Raw genomic sequence first — 22,704 nt, 5'->3', positions numbered from 1 at the left:
TTTTTTTTTTTTTTACGTGGATGTAGGCCGACCCTACATTTTAACGGTGTCAGTAACATTTTACCGTATCTCATCTTATATATTTTACTTTTCAAACATTTGTATCAGACTTTTCTGCGATTTTTCAATTGCATTACGCATTATTGCAATAATTTGTATCGTTACATTTAATTCTAATTGTTTAGCAGCTTTTCTGCTGCTATCGACCCTACATTTTACTGACACTTGTGGAATCGACCCTACATTTTTGTTTTTTTTTTTTTTACGTGGAGGTAGGCTGACTCTATATGATAAACAGTTGGCAACCAAACGGTGGCTCGCTAAAGCGATATATTATGAAATTAAATTAATCACTCAATAAGTATTAACATTAGATTGTTTCCTCGATATGGCCATGGTGGTCATCAGTGACTGAAGAGCCTCGAATGTTTAGAATAATTAAAATAAAATAAATGTTGTCAACTAAATATTTTGAACGTCATAGCTAGCTAGACATTATTTTCAATGGAAAAAAAAATTATAAAACATAATATTATAATCCTATGCTTAAAATGTATTTTCTTGTGACCGCCTGACAGCAACCTGTAAATCTGGCGCGACAGTGAACGTGTTAATAAGTAAATGTTGTTCAAATTATGTCGTGTTTTATGTCACTTTCATCAGAAAAATCTCATCAATATGTTAAGAAAAATTTCGGGATAAAAAAACGTAAAATTAAAAAAGTTGATATTTAAATCGCTAGGTTGCCTCGACTCACGTTTCATGCTTATCTTTTATTCGCTGTCCTTGTCTACGTTCGGCAAACTACAAAAGCGGGCGCGAGGCTCGAAAACGTAGTCCCTGACTCTACGAGTGTCAGGTTTAGATTCCTTGAGGTCTGACACTTGTGGAGAATATACTGTAGTATTAAAAATATGAAATTAGCAATAATAGGTGTAGTTTTAATCGTTACATCCAAGGTAAATATATCGTGAGACTGTATTTCATGGGAGCTTGGCGTCGAATTATGGTGGACGACATGATACCAGTGAATACAGAGAAGTTGCCACTTTTACCACGAACTGGGAATAATTTCGAATTGTGGCCTATGATTCTCTCGAAAGCTGTATTAAAACTGTGCTCTCTAACGTGGTCTGGCCATCACGAAATCGTAGATTTCCATCCTGTCACTTGTTTAACCGGTAAAATAACACTGAAGTGTACTAAACGAAATACAAAAATTCAACACTACTTTTATCCCATTATGCAATATTATTTCTCATTTTTTATTCAATGTAGGATGGGTTTGTTTGAGGTTAGACATAGGATATCTCTCTCCGCAGGATAAATGGGACTTCTTGAGGAAATACGCGGAACACTTCGAATGGAAAGCTGAAGACACAGACCTGGGGAGTCAGGGTTAGTTCTGTGTCTCCAATATTTATCATTTTCACGACTTTTTTATACAATTTCGAAAACAGAAGCTTCGAAGTCTAAGAAAAGCAAAGAAGAGAAGAAAGCGAAGGACACTGTACGAACGAAGGAATCGAAAGACACTGGACGATCGAAGAAATCTAAGGACGACGATTCAAAAGTGACCAAGGATACTGGTCGGTCGAAAAAGTCGAAAGACGAAGCTTCAAGGCTGAACGCACTGATTAAACCTCAACCGGTGAATCTGTACCTCGGTTTGAAGGACATGAAGGAAGAGGATTATTCGGAAATTGTACCTGAATTGGCTCCCTGCTTGAGCCATTTTGTATACGTTACTCAGTCCCGTGACATTCCTTTGGATCCTAAAGATGTACGTTGAACGATTGAAGTATAATATAAAGAATAAAAAGTTAAAAATATTACAACGAATCGTAGGTGAAGCCTCCGTTAGCGAGATGGAAGCTCTATCGTTGGTTAAAATGGGCAATCAGCGAGGGTATAATCGATCCAGTCGAATACTTCGTTCCTATTCGTTCGCTGAAAATTGTCAGCCCGTTGAAAAAGTGTGAAGAAAGTGTAATTAATAAATTCAGTACCGAAAGTGTGGAAGAAAATGTCCAAGATGACAGTACCAATAAAGAAAGTAAAACAGATCAGAAGAGCAAATCTCGAGATAAATCAAAGGAACGACAGAAGCAAGCACCGATAGAACCCTTAGAAGATATCAGTTTCTGGGCAGATTTCAATAAAATCGAGCCTCACATTAAAGACGTTCACTTCTTCTATAAATTAGATTACTTCGAATACACCGCAAAATTTTCAGATCGTTTCGTGGTGAAACAATCGAGCGATCAGAAATCGGACAAAAAGGGTAGCAGAAAAAGTTCTCCGTCGAAAACAATGTTTAGGGACCAAGAATTCGTGGATAGTCACCGTTGGCCTCGGGAAATGTCGAAAACTAGAAACGAACCTCTGTACATCTTCGCAGATTCCTCGGAAGAGAAATTCTTCCTCGTCGAATTTTCCACGTTTCAAGTTTCCGTTCGCACTATCGAACAAACTGAGAATCAAACGTCGAACACTATCACCGTACTAAGTGGCAATAAAAATTGCTTAAGCATAGAGAAGCATAATTTGTTTCGTAGACCAAAAAAGTCGAGTTATTTAGCGTCCATTCTAACAGCTGGAACAAAATCAACCGTGATGGAATTGAGCAGTGGAAGATTCCTCTTGCGAATGTACTGTCACTCAGAGTCCGGTTGTTTCGCGACAATTTCTTCGGACACGATTTTCCACGTCGGAGACAGGAGAAAAATGTACCAGCTGATGGCTACAGAGTCTGAGACAGTCGATCAATTGGCGAAATTCATCAGCGTTGCTATAAGCAATGCTTTCCAAGCTTTCGGCACTGAAAGATACGCAGAAGCCTTGAAGGCTTACTACAATAGCTACTTGCCGTCTGATAACAATTCTGAGAAAAGCAGCAAAATATTCAAGGATAAGATACACGATTATTTCGTCTCTGAGAAAGTGAAGCTTGTGAGAAAGTTCATTCCTGAAAACGAGGTCCCAGTTGTATTAAGGTCTTTGAGGATATTCTTCCTGAAGCCTACCATTGGCATGGAATGTTTCAGCGCGGTCACGAGACGATTGAACACTCTACGAGCGCTTAGTGCATCGAGAAACGTAACAGAGAGTTCTAGACGCAATCCTGAAACGTGCGACACCATTTCACAACTGCTCGTCCAATATCGAGCTGCAACTGTTATTCAGTCGTATGTGAAAGCTTTCGTTGTCAGAAAATATAGAAAGATTCACGATCCTAATCACGAGGAGCATCGACAAGTTTCTGAAAGTTTATCGAAGATTGCGGAGTTGTTCAACTACAACAGACGAGAATCCATAGCTAATCAATTGCTGAGGAACATCTTGAAACACCATGACAAGCTGTACGACTTGTATCGTTGCTCCAGTGACTTCGAGTACACGCTGCAGATGCAGGAATTGAAAGGGACGTTGATGAACGTCAAACCGAACGAATGGTTGCCTATCACGAGGCTCATAGCGAATCCTAAAGTGACAGAAACAGTTCTCGCTAAGGTAGATCTGTTTGTCAGCCTTCCTAGATACTGCGTGCGAGTTTTCAACAATCAGACAGGTCGAGAGATGCTGCGAGTAGCGAACAACGTTGTTTCCACTTACTATCCGTATACGAAATTAGGCTACACGATTTTCTGCTACGGCTGGAGCGAGGATCAGCAGCTGAACGAGTTAGCCTGGTCGTTGAACGTTGTTACCATGAAAGGACAGCCGGTGTTTCAGTTTCTGGACAACGAGGCGTTGCTTCCGACGATTACCGCGCCTCCTGACTTGCTCGTACACGAATTATCCAATAATTATATTCCTAACGCGAGCAATTACGTGTACAAAGGGATCGTTCGAGTGACGAGGCCTAGTGTGGTATCGTTCAGACTTCGAACATCTTACGAGCACGTGAGAATGGTGTTTAGGGTAATCGACGAAGAAGAGAATGTTTTAGCTGAAGTGAAGGGGATTTCGGTGGTTATTTTGCCAATGGTGTACATAGGACTTCGAATGAAACAAAGAGAACCTATGTACAAACCGAAGAATAGCTATGGTAACGGGGATAACGTTGACAAGAATTTGATCGAGAGACCTTCTATTAAATCCTCGGTTAAATCTTCTAGTATCGCAAGATCTACTAAATCCTCTATTAAATATGCTCAGAGAGGTATTATCGATGTACGTGGAGATGTAAGTAAGGATGAAATGGTACGTGATAAGAATTACTACGTGGAAGCTATTGTTCTCGACGATAGTTGGCCACTGACGAAGTCAGAGTGGAGCCTTGTGTCAGAATTTCGAATAAAGCCAACGGGTTCTCTGGTTAAAACGAGACTGTCGTTTTCCAATACTGGAAGGTTGTCCAAGTCCGAGTCGTTGAGGTCGAGGAAAAGCTCGAAACAGTCTGTCGACAGCGGTCAGACTTTGGAGTCACCTTATTGGGTCCTGCAAGTGGTCACCGATGCTGAGAGCGAATTAGAGGTGTGCCGATCGTTCTAATCGACCAGTAAAACAGTTGAAGTGTAAACTATCAACGACGTGATAATTCATGTTTTGTTTGTTAACAGATAACTCAAGATAGGACAAAGGAGAAAGAGATAGCACAGATGAAGGAAGCCTGGGCCGAAGAAAACCCTGACAGCCTGGAACAAGGCAGAGATCTCCGGGAAGCTTTCATAAAGAAACACGAGGTGAAGCCCGAATCTTCGACAAGCTCGTTCGTAAGGAAACTCTCGAGTCACTCCGAGGGATTCTCGAGAGGCGAGAGTGGGGGATCGACGATCGCCAACGCCTCGGTGACATCAATGGTTCGTTTGGAGGAGAGGACCTTGAAGCCTCCAGCTTCACTTCGAAGACTTCCACCCTTGGACCTGTCCGTCTACGAGATCAAAGAGGACGAGGAAGACAAACCGTGGGTGAAGACGGAGTTGGACGAAGAAATGCTGAGGAACAGTCGTATGATGAATATCATTTACGCAGAACAGGACTATAAGCATTTCCTCGAAGACTTGGAGGCTCTGATGCAAAAGCAGAAGGAACACCATGACACGATGTACGAGAAATATAGAAACGATTTTTGGGACAGAAGACTCACGTTGGAAGAGATATACGAAAATTTTAGGGATTATATCTGCAGCATGAAACCTACCGCTGCTTCCAGTGCCAAGTCTACTGCCAAGAAGAGCAAGAAATCAAAGAACTCTTAGGGTATCGTTAAGTTAGAGTTAGAGTAGAACATAGAATTCGTTATTTTTTCCAAAAATGTCCCTGGAGTTTACAACTCACTCTATATGTATCAATACATCAACAACGTTAACAGCCAAAGACTCTTCGCTAATTCACTTCTTATTCCTTACATTTCGAGGTCCACAAGGGAGGTGACACCACGAGCTAGCACACTGGGTGACACCAACCCTAGTGACGCCACTGCTCCCAAGCAATTCTCCAATAAAATCTGTAATCCTCGCAACCTCCTTTCCGACCTCATGCATAACCTCAATCTCGCCGTATCTCTGTCCCTTAAAAATCCACTGAAATATCACCCAACGCCTGCATACATTACCATTTACATATTCACAAGTCTAGCTAGCAAAATGAAGAAAAAAGAAACGAACCATCTCTAATTACCGCTTGAACCCTGTCCTTACTAATCGCTCGAACCAACAGCGTCATGTATATTCCGGTGCGGCGACATTCCTCGCGCGGATTCCGCTCGAGTCCACCTCGAGACGAAACGAACGGCGTATCGGCGTATTAAACGATAGCGATCGATGATTCAGCGGGGCGCTCTTAAAAGCGGACGTGATTTTTCATCCGGCGGCTATCTAGATCGGTGGTCGTCGGTCAGGGACACGTTTCGATCTGAACTCGGGACGAACAGAAGCCGGGTGTTTGCATACTAGAGGGGGACGACTTGTGCGTAGCCTGCGGTGCACAGAGGACCGTCGACGGGGAACCTTTTAATGACGCGTTCGCCACGGAAAAGAAAAGCACGCGGTACGATCCGTTCCGTTCATTTTTCATCCGGGACCAGTCCTCGTCGTCTAGCAAGATTATTACAAAACTGCGCGGGGAAGAGGTCTAGGTTAAGCGCAGGAACAGGTACAGCGCGAGCGGACGACGTACGTGGCTCGTTGGTTTTATGTTGCTAGCCTGGTTAATGCGCACACTTTTTTTCTCCCTCGTAGTCAGTTAATGTGCAAGTGGTTCTTCTATTTTTTTTCCCCCTTTCTTTCTAGTTGGAGTTTCAGGTTTGATTGAAAGGAGGAATAATGAAGAGATGAGCTCGAGCTGTTTTGCTTGTCGCTTCTATGTGGAGCAGGTTTTTAGCGAGGATGAGGAGTAAGGTGGTAGATGATGAATCTGCGTGTAGTTTATTTTTGGTGTTTCATGTGGTTTGTTGGTCTGGTTGGTCTATGTGAGAAACGTGTCGAAGATTACGTTTATACTGTTAGTTTTCCCCTGATTCTGAATACGATTTTAATGGAATACCGTGAGAATTGTATTACCTTGTGAAATGTACAGTGTGCAACAAAAGTTTAATAATTTAATATCTGAATTGTAGCCTTTCTCAGATATACCGACTCAACTGTGTTTCTTTAAAATATGTCAAACGTTTCAAACGACACGATCAATTTGAAACTTTTACAAACACCAACAATGTCTCATTATTTAACCAATGACATAATACCTCTGAAAGTGCTCAAGAAGTACACATCATCCACAGAGTTCTATTTAAATTCCATCGCGATATTACCACACATTACATCTGGACACATAATGATTCATTTAACCCAACCCATTCAGAGTGTACACTCTCCAAGCTGCGAAACGTTATTCGAACATTTGTAGAACACGTGTGTGTCAATAGATTTCATTACGAATTTTTTTTCAAACGCTCGAAATATCACGTACAAAGTCCCATTTAAACTCCATTACAACACCGCAACGTAACGTTCAAGCATCTAATGACAGATTTACCTCGATCCATTGAGAAAGCAGAATTTCCAAGGAACGAAATCTCGTTGAAACGTTTACAAAACACGCTGTACAACGTTGCAGAGCTCGCGTTGATTGCAGGTGCATCCACATCGCAGGCTATTCAACCACTACCGTGCAGAAACGCGTCGCCTGGTCGGCAATCCTGTAATCAGTGTCGATCGTGTTTGTTGGACGATCTCGCGTGTCGCCGAACGAATTACGATCGGGGTGGCGCAGCGGCCTTTATGAGCTACCGATTCACCTGCTCTTATCTACGTGTATAATACACCTGTGTACCAGTCTGCGACTCGGACAAGCGCTGGATAAGATTAAGATTTATCAACGGTAGCTCGATGATGTCTGTCTCGGTATAAATTGGATTAATTGGAGTATTGATGAATGAAGCGAACGGAGAAATTGGAGACTTCTTCGAGAGGTTATTTTAAAGAATTCAGAAGATGATCTGTACATGGTGTGACACGAAATTTCGTGGATTTTTGACGAACTTTGCGGAGACATTGTTTCAGATTAAAGTTGAAGTATGTTTAAGAGTGCGTAACTTTCGCAAACGGGAGTTCTTTTATTTAGACATTTTTGGAGATATGAATGTTATCTGTATACACTGTAGGATGAAAGTCTGAGGCTACTGTGCAATGCAAACATTTCCAGAAGAAAATTAGAAATTTAAGAAATGTTTAACGAATTTTCTATGGATGCAAATTGTTATCGATCGCTGTATAATTAATTGTCAATCCGTGAAAAATTAGTAACACACAGATGACGGTTCCAAACTTTTGGTCGCTAGTGTATACATTCGAAAGGGAAGACACGAAGCGAAGGTTGAGTTTGTTCGTGGATTATTCCACATCACGGTGACTTTTAGTTTAGAACCTTCCGCTTCTTGTCATTCGAAGTCATCGTCGAAGCTTCCACGAGTTTCCTTCTCCATACTGGAGAATATTTCTGCACATGACTCTAACTCGAAACTACACAGTCCGCCTTTGTTTCGCGCGCCTCGTTTGCCATCAGGCAAAATCTGAACTTCCAGATTTCTCCGGGACATGGTTTCCCAATCTTTCCCAAATTGTGGCCAAATTTTAGGAGCATGTAGTGCTCGTCAAAAGAAACAAAAAAGTTCTAATAAACATGGGTCGAAAAATGAATACTTTCGAAGATATATTCAAAACTTTATTCTAGCTCTACGTAACTGCCTAATCCAATGTTTTTAGGCAGAATAGTAGCTCCTGAAGCCACGCGTTTTCGCCGACATGGAAAATTGTTCGTAACTTCGAAAATATTAACTTTTCGACCCATGTTTACTCAGACTTTTTGCTTTCTTTTGACGAGTACTACGTGCTCCTAAAATTTCGTCAAAACGTTTCGCAACACCCTGTATAGAACGATTTTTCAAATGTTCTCTTTATCAGTGAACCAGATTTGAATTTTTTACTCCGCGCAAGAAGAGAATGTTTCCAACTATAAAACACGGCAAGAAACTTAACAGAACGTTAGTTTAACGCTTCCACGGTAATGAAGCAACCTTACAATCAGCAAAGCTTCTACGAGCTCGTTCTCGATCGCTCGTTTCTCGTTTTACTGCCGCTAAACGGACGGCTGGAGAGTAAAAAAAAAAAAAATGAGGGGGGAAAAGAAGGAACGTGGTCGTCGTTAATCATCGTCGATCTCGAGGCTGAGAGTCACAAACTTGTATTAGGAACGGTCGACAATTTTCATCGTCGTCGCTCAAAATCGTGGTCGCGGATCGGAAAATCGCTCTTTACGAGCCGATAAACGTCGTTTCTCGCCGGTGGAAGCCGCAAAGGGCCGCGCCGCGATTTATGCGTCCCCGTTATATAGGTCACCGTGTCACCTTCGCCTGTTCTTTCCCTCGCGACGCTCGCACCGCATTAAACCTTCCACTCGCCAGTGAAAAATGGAAAATTCAACAATTATCTTAACACAGACATTTACACACTTCCAGCGTGGACTTTCATGCGATGGAAAATTAATACTAAGAAACCCAAGGGTGGGTAAAAAAGTGCCCACAAAATTTAAAATTTCAGTTTTTTCACAGAATAATTTGGGTAGACCATAATGATTGTAAGTAAAAGATGTAGAAGTGAAATTAAAGCTTCCAACATCTTGAGCTTTCTAGTATGAGCTTTAAAGTACCTGAATTAAGTACGTTTTTGGATTCGTAAAAATGATCCAAGTCGTATGTGTGCGTCTCTCTTAAATTTGTCGAATTCACTTTTTAAGTTTCCATGTTACGTTATTATTTCTATATTTTCTAGATTGTACTTTAGCAGAGTTAAATTTAAATTGACGTATGAAAATTTTTCGACAGTTTTGTAAATGATAATCTGTGACGTCAGGAGCAGCTTCACTCGCGAGTTTAAAAAGGAAACAATGTTGCAACGAGGAAAATAAGGAAGTTATGCTTCATCTTACAGTTAACTTTTAACATTTGCATCAAGGAGAGACTCGGGCGCCTCTCTGCATCTCATTGTTGTTGTCGCCACCCGCATATGCGACTTCAGATGGGATTACGTAACGATAATAAAACGAACAACGAAGTTATACGCCTCGACAGAGTGTATCCTATTCGATGCAGGATGATTTTTAAACGAAAGAGTACTTTGATCGTTGTCAGAACTGATTAAGTATGCAAATTAATGTCTTCGTTACACGTTGCATAATTTATGGCCACCGTTTGTTAATATATAACATGCAATAAATAGATACGTAATCGAAGTGCTTCGTTCTACTTTTCTTCTTTTTCTTTTTTTTTTTTTCTCCTTGTAGAAAATGCGCCACGACAACGATATTGCAAACGAGTCATCCAGCTGACAATGGATGTTTTTAATCGAAGCGGCCGGAAGTGATGGCTTCTTAACACGGTTATTGGTCCAGAACGCAGAGGCCAATGTCGTTTCTGTTTCTCAATCGAATCTTCAGCCTCGTTTGATAACGCTTGTCTATACTTCATTGCGAAAGTTTCCTTAATTAGAATGCTCCTTTTGATGTTTATAATGGACGTCGAGACGCATGAGATCTTATCCGTATCACTAATTATTCTTCAGAATTCTCTTGTATGTAATAGATCGTCGAATTTCCCATTCATAAGTTTTTCAAAAAAGGGACAATAGTTGAATTTTGCTTTTTTCCCCATTTCATTTCTTTCCATAATTTTAGTAAAAAATCAAATTTTGAAACACTTGCTCATGTAAAATATCATTTTGAAATACTTGATAAACAAGAAAACGTCTAAATTCTCTGTTTCTAAAATTCTTCCTTAATTTTTTCTTCCTCGCTGACATTAGAAATTCAATTTCGAGACTTTTCTCACACGTTAGTTTCTCAAGAAAATGTTAAAAAGATGAAAACATCTGAATTAACACCTCTAAACCTCACTTCATCCCAAAACTTTCCCTCCTTTCATTTTATTTAAGGGAAGATGTTAAATTTGCCAACTTTATGTACCTTTTTCACAGGAACCATTGTCGATACTTCCTAAAAATTTTTTCTCCTTTTTATCTTTTGGTACTCTTTAAGTATATTTATGTTAGAATTTAAAAATATCGCCTGAAAGCAAAAATATAATTTTTCGAAGAATACTAATTTTTCTTTTTTAATTGTTGAATAAATAAGTGCTAGTAACGAACGAAACAAGATACAGCAAAGCCTGCATATCCATTTTTTTATCTGCTTACAAGGAACGTTTGTTTTTACTATCTCTTACAGTTCTCGGGAAAAAGACATAAATTTTGAAAATGTTAACTTTTAGGAAATCACGATAAAAACAAACGAACACCGTTCTTACTCCTTTTCCACGTATAAAAACTTTCGTTGCACGAGGCATTGCAATTTCCCTACTAAAGTAAACAAAACCACTCCTGAAACAAAGAAGTCCAAAAATATGCAACAATTTGCAAGAGAAAAATCCATATTCCTAATTTCTAGCCACGCGTGCTATCTTTAATTTTTCACGTTATTATTCATAATTAATGGTTGAAAATTGTACGTAAAGTCTACCTTGTACAAATGTGTAAACATGACTTAGATTGACATAATGTCAGGAAATTTCTGTAACAGTAAAGTTCTGCGTTTTCATTACAAGAACTGCATCAATTTCACTTTTACACAACATTTTACCACGGCCCATTACAGGAATTTATGCAATGAAACAGTTTTACACGCTAATTTCTCCAAATTCAAAAAAGATTGAAGAAAATGTAGATACAGTTCGAGTGTGCTATCATTATGTCCCCGCCCTTTCATCTAAGAGAACTGGCAAAGTCCATCAAATAAAATCGATTAAATTAATTTTATTCGTGGAAAATTAAGCACCAGACATGTGCTTTGACACTAAAATTGGACGAATATCAAGAATTGAAGTTAACCATTGTGTCTTCCAAGTGGCTCATCCACAAGGGTCTGCGCGTTAAAGGGTTAAATTCCTATTCACCCCACGAAACCCATTCAACTTCCTTCTCCGAAAATGAAAATCCTCTCTATTCCCCCAGGATCCCTTCTCCCCCGATCGTTCCACATACACACACATCCCGAATATCGTCTCGTGGTGTTCTCGTCGCGCGTTCACGCGTGCCCGTACACGCGTCCCACATACACACTCTCATCGTGTTGACAGCGACGAAGAAAAAGACGGGGTGGGACCATCGGTGTTTCTCTCCTCTTGGTGTTCTCTCCTCAGAACCGTCAGCTGGACTCGGCCGCGAGAAAACAGGCCGTGGAGGAGGGAAAGGACGAGTGGAGGGAACGAGAGACGAGAAGACGAGGGAAGAGGGCCTCTTCTCTCCAGATGAGCCCTCTCTCGGAGCGGCTCGTCCACAATCTGCTGCTCCAGTCGCGCGTCGAGTCCCGTCGCCGCATCTTTTCGGGGCTCCTCCGGCCTCCCTTCTTTTCCGCGGAAACGGCGTGCAACATCAACGTGAAGTGCAATCGAACATTTCTTCTTTTTCTCTCTCTAAATTCGCGAAACTCCCCTTTGTTTCTGTCTAAAGAAGAAAAGACCGACCCGAGAGTCGCTCTTCTCGAGGATTCATTTCGACCAGGGTGAATTATTTTCCCGGGGGGAGGTTAGACTGATTTTTCTTCCCGAATATTCCAGGTGTAACTTGGAGACCGGTGATTTTTGGGAGGATTCTGAGAGACAGATGGATGAAATCGCGACCGAAGGATCAGAGTGAATTTTGGTGGTGTAATGTTGATGGTTTCGTTGACAGGTATGACGACGAGCAGAGATTAATTAAAGGGCCGATAGCGGATAGAGGTGTGGATGGTACGGCGCGATATTGTTGGAGGTTTCTTATTTGTTCGGTGGTAGTGTTTCGTGGCAGTGTACGTTTCGTACGCGATTCGGCCCTCTATCGTTATCTTAACGCTGAAAGCTAAAGAGGAGCGTGATTGGAGCTGCTTTTGATGTTGCTCGAGACTCGGAACCTCTACGTGGTGTTAATTTCATCGTGAAAGGGTTGCAGGAATGTTTCGACAAGTGGGAATTTCACTTGGAAACTTTCCAAGAATTTTTCCGCTGGGAAAGAAAAAATCGTGTCGATTGAAATTTCACTCGGTTCAACGTAAATATTGCAATTAATCGGGAGGGAAATTCGTTGCATAGAGGGTCAAATGCTGATTTATTATCCTACATTTTCTCTGGTACAAATAAACGATTAATAGTTAACGCTTTGGAGTCGCGCGTTTATCAAGCCGCTGCTACACTCTCGTCGTAATAGAACGTGCGAACCAGACTGAGATCACTTTTTGCACGAGTTTTGCACGAGCATACCAGCCTTTATGGAACTTTAATGATAGCCTCTGCTCGGTTCGCTTTTACGTTATGATAACGAGTGAAAGCGGGAGTGTGTATCTCTACGCGGCGAATTTCCGAGGAACGTGGCGTCGATTTGGCTCGCCTCTTTTCCTTTTTCCACCGGGAAAAAGGGGTCCTTTCGAGTTTCAAACGAGATCTCCGCTCTAACGATAGAAATTACAGAAACTCGCCGTTTCGATTAGAGACACTCTAGCCTTCTTTCAGCTGATAAATTCTAGTTTCCCTTTGTCCACTGGGAAACACCCTCTCGAGGTCGAAACGAGGTCTTCGATCTCACGATAGAAATTGTAGAAATTCGTCGTTTCGATTAGAAACTCTCTGTAGCCCTCTCTCAGGTGACAAATTCTATAAAAGTGCAATTTTTCCGTGGTATCGTGCGAATTAGAAATTAAACGAATATTTCAGTTGAAAGAATTCGGCGCTGGTAAAGAAATTCGGTGAAAATTATTCTGGTAGAGAAGAGTACTTGGTAGAGTTTAATATTTTAGAATTAAGTTGCTTTAGAAAATACCGAATAGCTTGAAAATAAATTTCGTAGTTCCAGACTGATGTCCGTTTTGACGAAGGCACAGCTATTGTGAATATTTATATCAGAAGATAGTTGCATCTATCTCATCGTACTAATTTGGTGCTTCCGGAAAGGCGTCATAGTCAGCGCGGAATCGCGACAATTATCGCCCGTTGTCTCTTCGCTCGGTTTACGTGGCGAGATTTTCGCTGTTCTCGCGAAACGGACGACTCGAGAGGAAACATTATTTCCGAAGAAGCTATTTCCAAAATTCTTAGTGTATCTATTGTTAAGTATCAACGTGAGAAAGAAAAAGAAAGGAACTTCCAACAATAATTGCCTTGCTCCTCAAAATTCAAACAAGTACAATCATCGATGATTCATTTTACACAGATAGCCTAATTTGACAAACAAAAGACTAGTCCAACTTTGAAACATTCCACAATTCTCGATAAATTTGAAAAAATTTCACGTATACTCACACATTCTTTCGAATTTCTAAACATTCCACAATTCTCCATAATTTTTCTCCAAAAATTCCACCTATGTACAATACAAAAATTATCAGTCGAAGTTTATTCTAAAAATTTTCTTTATAGCACACATTTTCATTTTCCATCCATTCTTTCGACCACCATTCGGCGATCCTTTTAATCAGCTGAATTTTCTACAAATTTCCGATCTTTTATCTCCATCGTAATAACCAAATAAATAAAAACCAGGAAATCAGAAAATCTCCCGCTGGAACAGAGACGCGTCTATTACAGAGATCCTCGCGCGTCGTATTACCCAGCGTCCAGTCGATCGGGAACCATGATCGTGGAACCGATCGTGGTGTTGATCGCGAGTCGGCGTTGAAATCGTTCCAAGCCTTCGGTATAAAGAAAGAGCGAGTTCGTGTGATCGTGGGATTGATCATGAGACAACAACCATACGAATAACACACGGACCGTGAACAGTTCTGTCGTTCGAATCAAGATGATGGTGACCGCGAAAATGCCAAACGGGCTGTTACTCCTCGCCACCGCTTGGCTGCTGCTGATCGTTCCCTCAGGTGTGTCGAGCACGGGACAACGTTACACCACTAGCCCTGCCCAGGATCTGGATAACACGTTGCAATCAGTGCCGCCTCTTGGGTGAGTATCGAGCATGGAAACGTGAAACGCGAACCGGCCAATCTCTGGGGTCAACTTTGAAAAAGATCTTCGGATAACTCACGTGGAACAACCAACGATCGTGGGACAGTAATTTTCGTGGGATCGCTAAGGATTACTCTGCGTCTTCCTTGAAATTTATAATTGAGGGATTCTTCTTTTTTATTGTTCATTTGCTTGAGGGTGGAGTAATGGGGTGTACTTAAGATTTGTCAATATGTGTGTGTGTGTGATTATGAAAGTGGTGTGAAAGAAATATTAGAAAATAGAATTTTTTTTGAATGGGATTTCTTGATATTTTGAGTTGGTGGTTAATTTAGGGAGGAGTAATGGGAGTTTCTGAGATACTTAAGATTCGTAAATATGTGCAGATGATTATGAAAGTGGTGTGAGACAAAAATCTAAAAAAATTGAAATTACCATTTCTTTCAAGCTGCATCGATCTTTTCAAAACAGTCGAAAACTGAACAATTACACAAACTCGGTAGTGAAAAAAATCTAACAAGTACCTACAGTTTATTCGTTGAATAATTAGGGAAACAGGGAGTATAACATAATTTAAATGACATTTCTTCCTTAGTATGATATATCGCTAAAAGTAAATACTCGTTACACTACGAGATTCCAGATTGAATAATTCTTTTTAAAATTATCAAAAAATTGTTTAGAATCTTTTCCAATAATTCCCTTATCACCGTTTAAGTTTGGTTTACGTTCAACAAGTGTCCTAATATTCGTGAACACGGTAGCGTACATTCCACGAGAAACTTGTTTATCGAAAATTTCACGAAGAAGAGGAACCTTGTGCGATACTTCGTGAAGGGTTTAAAGCGAAGGATCGAGCAGATTCGTGATCGAATTCTCACGCGGCGAGCGTGAGTAGACGTTTGACAGGTCCCCGAGCAGCAGACGTGGGAATGCCAGTGATAAAGCTGTTTTCAGCTCGTTTCTATTTTTACTCGCCGAGGGATAGGAATGTAATGAAATCGCTCCAACAAGGAACATTCTGCTCTAGTTTCTTTTTTCATTCGAATGACGTAACGGAGAGCGTCTTAGGCCGACATAATGTTTATCACGTGTCTCGTGTATCTCTTTTTTTATTCGCTATCGAAAATACACCGAGGAAACGATCTAATAGATGCTTCTACTAGAAAAAAACAAAAAAGTTAGTTCTACATCACACGTGAATTACGATATTATATTTAGCAAAATAACAACAGGATTTCCTTCGATTTTATTCGATTCGACCGAATCGAAACTTCACCTCGAGATCAAGGAAAGTGCAAAGATCACAGTCGCCACCGAAAAGAAACCTAGCAAAATATACAGGCGGCGATAAAAGGGGACTGTGACTCGTTATCTGTCGCGAGCGTTCGATCTTGATGCAATCCAAAAATAAAATGTCGCAAACATGTACATGCAATTGTGTAATTGAAGGTACGCGATGCGGCTATTGATCCTGAATCTGATTGTGCCGGGCGAATATGATTAAGAAGACCTCGTAGATAATATGGTTCGAATCGACAACTCCGAATTTACTACCCAAATTGAGAAAGATAGGTAACGAAAGAACGAGTGGAAAGTAAATTAAACACTCTTAGGTGCTTAACTAAATTTATACAATTTTAAAATTAAGCAACATACTCTGTTGTACACTTTGAAAAAATTATTTATGATCACATTTCAATATTTTATGGCACACTTTAGAGAAATCATTCGTGAATAATATTCATAATTTCTTCAAGTTGATTAATTTTCAAATGAAAGCAATTTCCAATTCAAATTAATTACAAAGTTTAATTAATTTTCGTAACTCGCATACTCGAACGGAAAATTAACACAGTAAAGTGTTTGCGGAGTGAATTTAAAGCCACTTTCCGCTCCAAACATTACGACCATAAAATATCAAACAACAATCGCTGCAACGTCGATCGAGAGAATTTCCTTCAAGATTAACCAGAAGAACACTGTGGCTAATTACACGCGATAGATGAAACTCGGCTACTTGAAGGTCAAGCAAGCCAGAAATGGTTAAATTGTGGCGTGACGAAATGATCGTGGACCGCGTTCCCAGGCGAATCCGTGGAAAGCGCTTCCGCCTTGTAACGCCACGACCAATTAGGCTAATGGATGTATAATAATGGATCATCGTCCATTTGGATTCGCTTGGAATTATCACGAAACGGGGGAGATCGTGCGAATACACGAAACCTTGTATCCATTGCGAGAGGAAGAAGGAGGGGAAAAAATGTTAGAAATGAAAAATGGAGAATAGAACGACAAATGCGTAACGTAACGCGCAGATAACCCAATTAGAGGAGTTATCGCCAGCGTTTCGTCGCGACGCCTCGCGGGAGCTGATTGTGGATCTGACAAAATCTGCGATTTCGCAAAATAGGATGATGTATCAAGGAAATCGTTACAGCGGCTTCTTTTTCGAGGTTGAATGCGCGATGACGTTATTTCATGATGTTACAACTCGAAATAGAACTTTTCTCTATGACTCCTCCTGCTTCAGTTTCAGAAAGCTAAGTTACACAAAGCTAAGTGAGTATTTTGAGTGGGAAATAAAAGAGACAGAAACTTTATTTCGACGAGTTCGAATCGAATTGCTTTTCGATCTAAACTCTGTCATTTTGTCATCAATTTTTCTCTTTACTTATACGCGAGATACAGTCAAGGACAGAAATAAGTGGACGCCTTTAAAAACAGAGTAACTTTGTTAAAATTGGACCAAACAACTGCAGTGTTTTTTGACAAGTTAGAAGAAATTTTTGAAAAACTTGCACTTGGTGTGAATCGCGAAGAAAATTGTAGAGATCACTTTTTACAACTTTTTTATCTACTTCGGTTAACTGTATATGAACTAGAAATTCTTGCAACATGCATTTTCCAAAAAATACTGCGTTCTTATGTTTCTAACAGACGTATACGATGGTTTACACGTATAAAGTGGCTGAAAAGGAGGATCTCGATCGTCGATCGGAATGTTGGCGCGAAGTGGTAGCCGAGTGACGCTTTATTATACAAAAGCCACCAACTGACGGTATTAGCTGGGCCCCGGGGAAAAGTATTGGACATTAGCGAGGGTATCGTATAGCTGGGGGCAGAGGAACTAGTTTGTTACGGTAAAAGATTCTTGGCAGCTCATTGCACGCGATAGTGGCACCGCGCGGGATCTCTGCCGGCGTCGCAGCCGGTGAATCTCGATATGGGAAATAAGGTAAAATCGAAATAACGACGATCTCGTGATTTCACTAAATACGGGATATTAGCCGAGGCGATAATGTCAATCCACTCGGTTTCGCGAATCCTACGCGAGGTTGTTGCCATTTCGCTCATCCCCCCATTGTCGTTTTTCAAATTTCCCGCCAATTTTATTATTCGTAAAATCTCTCAGTTTTTATTTAAACAATTACGAGTGGAGAAAGTTATGCGTTGTTTAGTATTGAATATTGAAAGAAATTATGCTTTGGAAAAGAAAGGTATGTTAATATGGTTATATGGTTAATACCTGATATAGATCTAAAATAAATCAATTAATTTAGCATAAAAATTTATTTTTTATTTTGCGACATAGTGTGCCTTATTAGTATGCAAAGAAGTAATTTTTACACCATAAGTAAAAACGAATATTTTTTTATTTAGAGTTTCGCCATTATACCGATGATTTATTTTCCTTGGGTAGAGAACCAGATGGAAATAATTTGGGAGTAGAGCGAAGCTTTGTAAAGAATGTGTCGAAATGTGTCGGAAAATAAGCAAAGTAGTCATTTAAAGTTTTTTATAAAGAATACCACGAGCTCCGTTTTAATTCCTATTTAGTATTTCCAAACTTTTTGACCAGTAATCTATACTTTTCGTCAGTATAGGGTGTTTAAAAAGAAATGTTAGCACTTATACATTTTCTTTTCTTTTCTTCGCAATTGATGAAACGGCAACGACAAATTTATTAAACAGAGGTCTTCGAATTACCTACAATGATTTAAGTTATTAAGTAACTTACCTATAATTTATAACGATAATTTTTTGAAATTTTGTAATTTTTTCACTTTTCTGACACTGAAAGCCGGTTGAAATGAAGAAATTCAAGAGTAGATTTCCGCACACTTCCGTCATTGAGACAAGGATAAAAATTGTAAAATATATTTTCAAGAAAATAAAAAGCTGAAAACCGTTAAAATATGATAATTCAGCGGCTTACAAAACGAAATGACACGAATTCGCGTCAGCGGCTGCGAATGTGTCAAAAAGCAAGAAAATTAAAAGAAAAAATGAATAAAAAGTACGTTTGTTTAATTCTACGAGGAAGTTATCACCGCTGCTGAAAGTGTTTCATACACAATTTCCATAATAATCATTTTCCTCCATATGCTCTAGTTATATCCAGTTAATGTCATTATTATATGCTTGCGCCACCCACTGTTAGATCACATAAGAAGCGCCGCGCTAACGATCCACAGCGAAACACATCCTCCGCGTCGAATTATTCGGCTGAATCGTCGTGCAAATTCGCGACCGTCAACTATGATCGCGCGATAATTGGCCCTGAGAAGGAAGGCCACCGAAAATCGAGCGAATCGACCGTTTCGGTGGCGTCACGCTCAAGCAACTTTTTCATTAATAAAGACGCATTAGATGGTATCTTGTCACGGCCAATTAGAAGCACGTTTCACGTGACTCCACCTAACCGCTGACTCTCAACTGCGCCATTAATACCGTCACATCAATTATCATTCCTCCTATGAAACGCATCTCGAGCGCTCAATTAAAGCGTAGGATGAGAAAGAATACACTGATCGGATTACTCGAACAGCTTTGACATTTTTCCAGTTATACCATTATCAATACCGAGCAACGAAATGTTTGTCTACTATTTTCTCTCTCTTTTTTATTTTTTATTTTATGAGTATGTTTGTATCCTTAACCCTTTCGTTATCATCGAAGCCTATAGGCGTTTTGAGAATTTACCCGAACTGTACTGCCGAAGTCTTTTGGTGCACTTCCACCTTAATTTAACCTTTACTTCTATTCTTCGCGCAGTTTCACCTTAATCTAACAAACGAAATTTTAAAACGACACGAAAAGGCTAATATTTGTAAACATGGAGATACGATACACAAAGAGATTGTTCGTGATAAAATAAAAAATTTTCAAAAGCAATTTTGACTCTGAATTCTTTTCAATTCGTCTGTTAACCCTTTCATGACCAGTGGGACACACATGTCCCACTCGAATAAAAATTGATCTCTGTTTATTGGTGCTACTCGGTAGGTAAACAATCGGTAGATAAATAAGGAATTGTTTAAAAAAAGTAATTTGAGCACGAAAGGGTTAATCTTCCCTCCATTCATCGAGCTATGCAAATTTCCGACATATTCAAAAATAGATATTTCTGGGGGGAATTCTATGGTGAAGAGATATGGTTCTACGATCGTAGAAAAATCACGATGAGAGCAGAGAGGAGGCTGACTACATAGTTGGAGGCGTGTAATCGGTCAGCTAGATAACTCGTGCCCTACAATCGATGAACTTTGTCATTTATCGTTTGTACTTCTCGAAACGCGACGATAACAATGTTCTAGAGCGAATTAATAAAGCCGGCCGAATTATGCGTGACGTTTCGACAAACTGTTTAAAGGTTACCCCACGTCTCTCCGCTCGTTTAATCTGCGCTCAATGGATTTCAAGACGAAGTTCGAGCGTTAATGGGCTGCATCGGTGTGTGTGTGTGTGTGTGTGTGTGTACTGTGAAATTCACAATGGGCACTCAGAATTGTGGTGCATATAGGGTGGCACATGTTCCAAGTGAAATTTCTTCGAATAACTTCAAATCAAAATGTAGAATAAATTAGATTAAGAAACGGTGAAAAATCGCTTGTGACACGTTTCGAGGGTGGGAAAAAAAAGATTTGAAGGTCTCTTAGAAGTTCCACACCGCCGAGTGTTTTTTTCTTGCAGCTGTCTGCCTTATCGGCGCCGCTGATACAAACGAGAGTTTTTGTTGCTGCAGTAATTAATTAAGACGAAGGAATGGTTCACGAATGAAAAACAGATAAATGTGTTATTCCTTCTGCTGGAGATCACGTTGCTATATTTAACCGTGAGAAAATTTTGAATATGATTTTTAAGAAATATTTTCTTTCTTTGTTTGGTGTGATTTGATAGAATTATTCGAGGAATGAATTTTACGTGAATTGTAATTGAAAATAGCTCAGCCAAGAGGGATCACTTTCTTATCTCTCTGCCCACCGGTGGATTTAACAACCTTCATCACAGACAGATTCGTTATTATTTCCTGTACAATCCTCGCGTACCATTACTATGTACTTACTTTGTCGTCTTAACTAAGTTTCTTGAATGTTAAATCACCGGAGATTTACTAATTTAACGAAGAATAGAAGTGAATGAACTGCAGAAAAGTTAGTAAAGTGTTCGCTGTCATGTACTCTGCAACTTTTTAAAAAAAATTTCAGACATAAATATCGTACAAGTGGTTCAAAGTTTTATATGAACGATAAATTTAATTATCGATGTGGAATGTCTCTATTATTCTAAATCTCCGAAAATTTGTCATAGAAATTTATCAAATTGAAAATTTCAGATATGCTCGAAACATGCAATTTCTGTATCACTCTAAACCCCCAAAAATTTGAAAATTTGTTATAAAAAATTTCAAATATACTTAAATATCCTAGAACGACAGATCGAATAATCGAGGAGCAATTTCTCATTTTAAATCTCCCAAAATTTGTTTACATACACGTATTCACAAGCAATTTCCAATATCGCACACTCTTGGCTTAATTTAACCGCACTTGCGAGCAATAAATTTTCATTCAATTGATGCTGCAACGACCAGTTTCATTGTCTATTAGTGAAATTTCTCTGGAAATTAATTCCACTGATTCATCGGTATTCACACGCGTTCCATTCAGCGTGGAGCAACTTTCCACTGACGTCACATTTATCGGACGAATTGCAATTTCGCCGAATCGCGAGTTATGTCCGACCCCATTCCTCGAATCGATCCTAATTGGCGGACAATTCCTCGTCGTCGGCGATTTTAAGTGAAACGTGTCGGTATGCAACGAAGATGCCACTTTTCCTCCCTCCACGAGTTCCTCTTTCACTTCCTCCCCCGTGCGTTACGCAAAGGCCCACTTAAGCTCCGTCTTATCCGGACTAACCGTGAATAATTATGTAAGTGATGATCCCATTAGGCGTGAAATAGGTCCTATCCTATTTTCGAGCGTGATCGCTGAGAAAAACGACCACCCCTAGCGGTTCTCTTCGAATTCGACGCTCTCTTACGTGCTTGGAATTATAGCGGCGTGTTCATTGGATGTAAGAGGATTATTTATTCCCCCGGAAGTGTCGAGAAGTTAAGAAAGTGATGTAGATAAAATTCTTCTCTGAGAAGAAGTTAAAGGGATCTTTGCAACTCTTTACGAAGTAACGAGAAAAATATAATGTAATTTTCTGATTTTTCTTCTTACTTTTCTTAGTATTACCCTTTTTCTCTCTTCTACTTGTAATACACCATTTGTCTCTTTCCCAATTTTTAACATACATTGGGAAAGTTTTTATAGGGATATTAATATACACCTATCCCCCGATTTACACGGTTTTCAAGATAACAGCTTTTCAGAAATATAAACTGTTAAAAATAAAAGTTTATGCTGCGCACATATTTGTACAATCATTCTTTAGTACCGTTCGTTTGTTAACACTGGCATTAAACCAAAAAATGAACGGAATTTCCCCCTTTTTTGCACACAAAAAGTAAGTAAAGTTATTTTCGCCTTCATCGCTCGCTCGCTCGAAACTAAACCCTGACTCTGAATATTTTTTCTTTTTCATTTTTATTTTTATCTTTATTTTACATTTAAAATAATGAATTTAATTAAATCACTGAGCAAATTATGCGCATTTTGTTTTTTCCCCGATTTACACGGTTTTTCATGACATTCGGTATTCTGAGGAACCGATCACCCGTGTAAATCGGGGGACAGGTGTATCTATAAAAAATAAATCGTAAAGATAACGATAAAATGAATATGCGGTATAAAAATGTACGGTACTAATCCAAATAAATTGAATAACACGACGCATAATAATAATCGAATAAAAAAATAAAATATTAGATTAATATTTATTTGATGTTTTAAATTCGTTGCAAATTTATAATAGCAGTTCAAGATACTATA

At 39.6% G+C, this 22,704-nt stretch overlaps 2 protein-coding genes across 2 annotated transcripts in view; both read left to right on the top strand.

Annotated features, from left to right (window-relative positions):
* The first annotated feature begins 2,361 nt into the window (after positions 1 to 2,361).
* LOC108576984 lies at positions 2,362 to 5,204 on the top strand. The gene is made up of 3 exons (XM_017940061.1): positions 2,362 to 4,051; positions 4,187 to 4,479; positions 4,566 to 5,204. Exons 1-3 carry the CDS (start codon positions 2,362 to 2,364, stop codon positions 5,202 to 5,204), a joined length of 2,622 nt encoding a protein of 873 aa, XP_017795550.1.
* Positions 5,205 to 14,249: 9,045 nt separating this feature from the next.
* Positions 14,250 to 22,704, top strand: part of LOC108576995 (fibrillin-2-like) — a 34,675-nt gene continuing 26,220 nt past the window's right edge. Inside the window, exon 1 of the mRNA XM_017940074.1 lies at positions 14,250 to 14,476. Within this exon, the coding sequence (XP_017795563.1) occupies positions 14,319 to 14,476 (158 nt within the window). The 5' untranslated portion in view covers positions 14,250 to 14,318. The remainder of the gene's footprint in view (positions 14,477 to 22,704) is intronic.

The sequence above is a fragment of the Habropoda laboriosa genome, unplaced genomic scaffold (genome assembly GCF_001263275.1).
Source record: "Habropoda laboriosa isolate 0110345459 unplaced genomic scaffold, ASM126327v1 scaffold440, whole genome shotgun sequence".
Lineage (NCBI taxonomy): Eukaryota > Metazoa > Arthropoda > Insecta > Hymenoptera > Apidae > Habropoda > Habropoda laboriosa.
The sequence above is the reverse complement of the archived record's forward strand: the minus strand, read 5'-3'. Positions and strand labels throughout refer to the sequence as shown.

Excerpts from the sequence above, each read along its gene's own strand:
- LOC108576984 (XM_017940061.1), top strand. The coding sequence starts at position 2,362 with ATGTCGAAAACTAGAAACGAACCTCTGTACATCTTCGCAGATTCCTCG. Across the intron at positions 4,052-4,186 it reads CAAACCGAAGAATAGCTATG|ATGTAAGTAAGGATGAAATG; the intron begins GTAACGGGGATA and ends ATGTACGTGGAG. Across the intron at positions 4,480-4,565 it reads ATGCTGAGAGCGAATTAGAG|ATAACTCAAGATAGGACAAA; the intron begins GTGTGCCGATCG and ends GTTTGTTAACAG.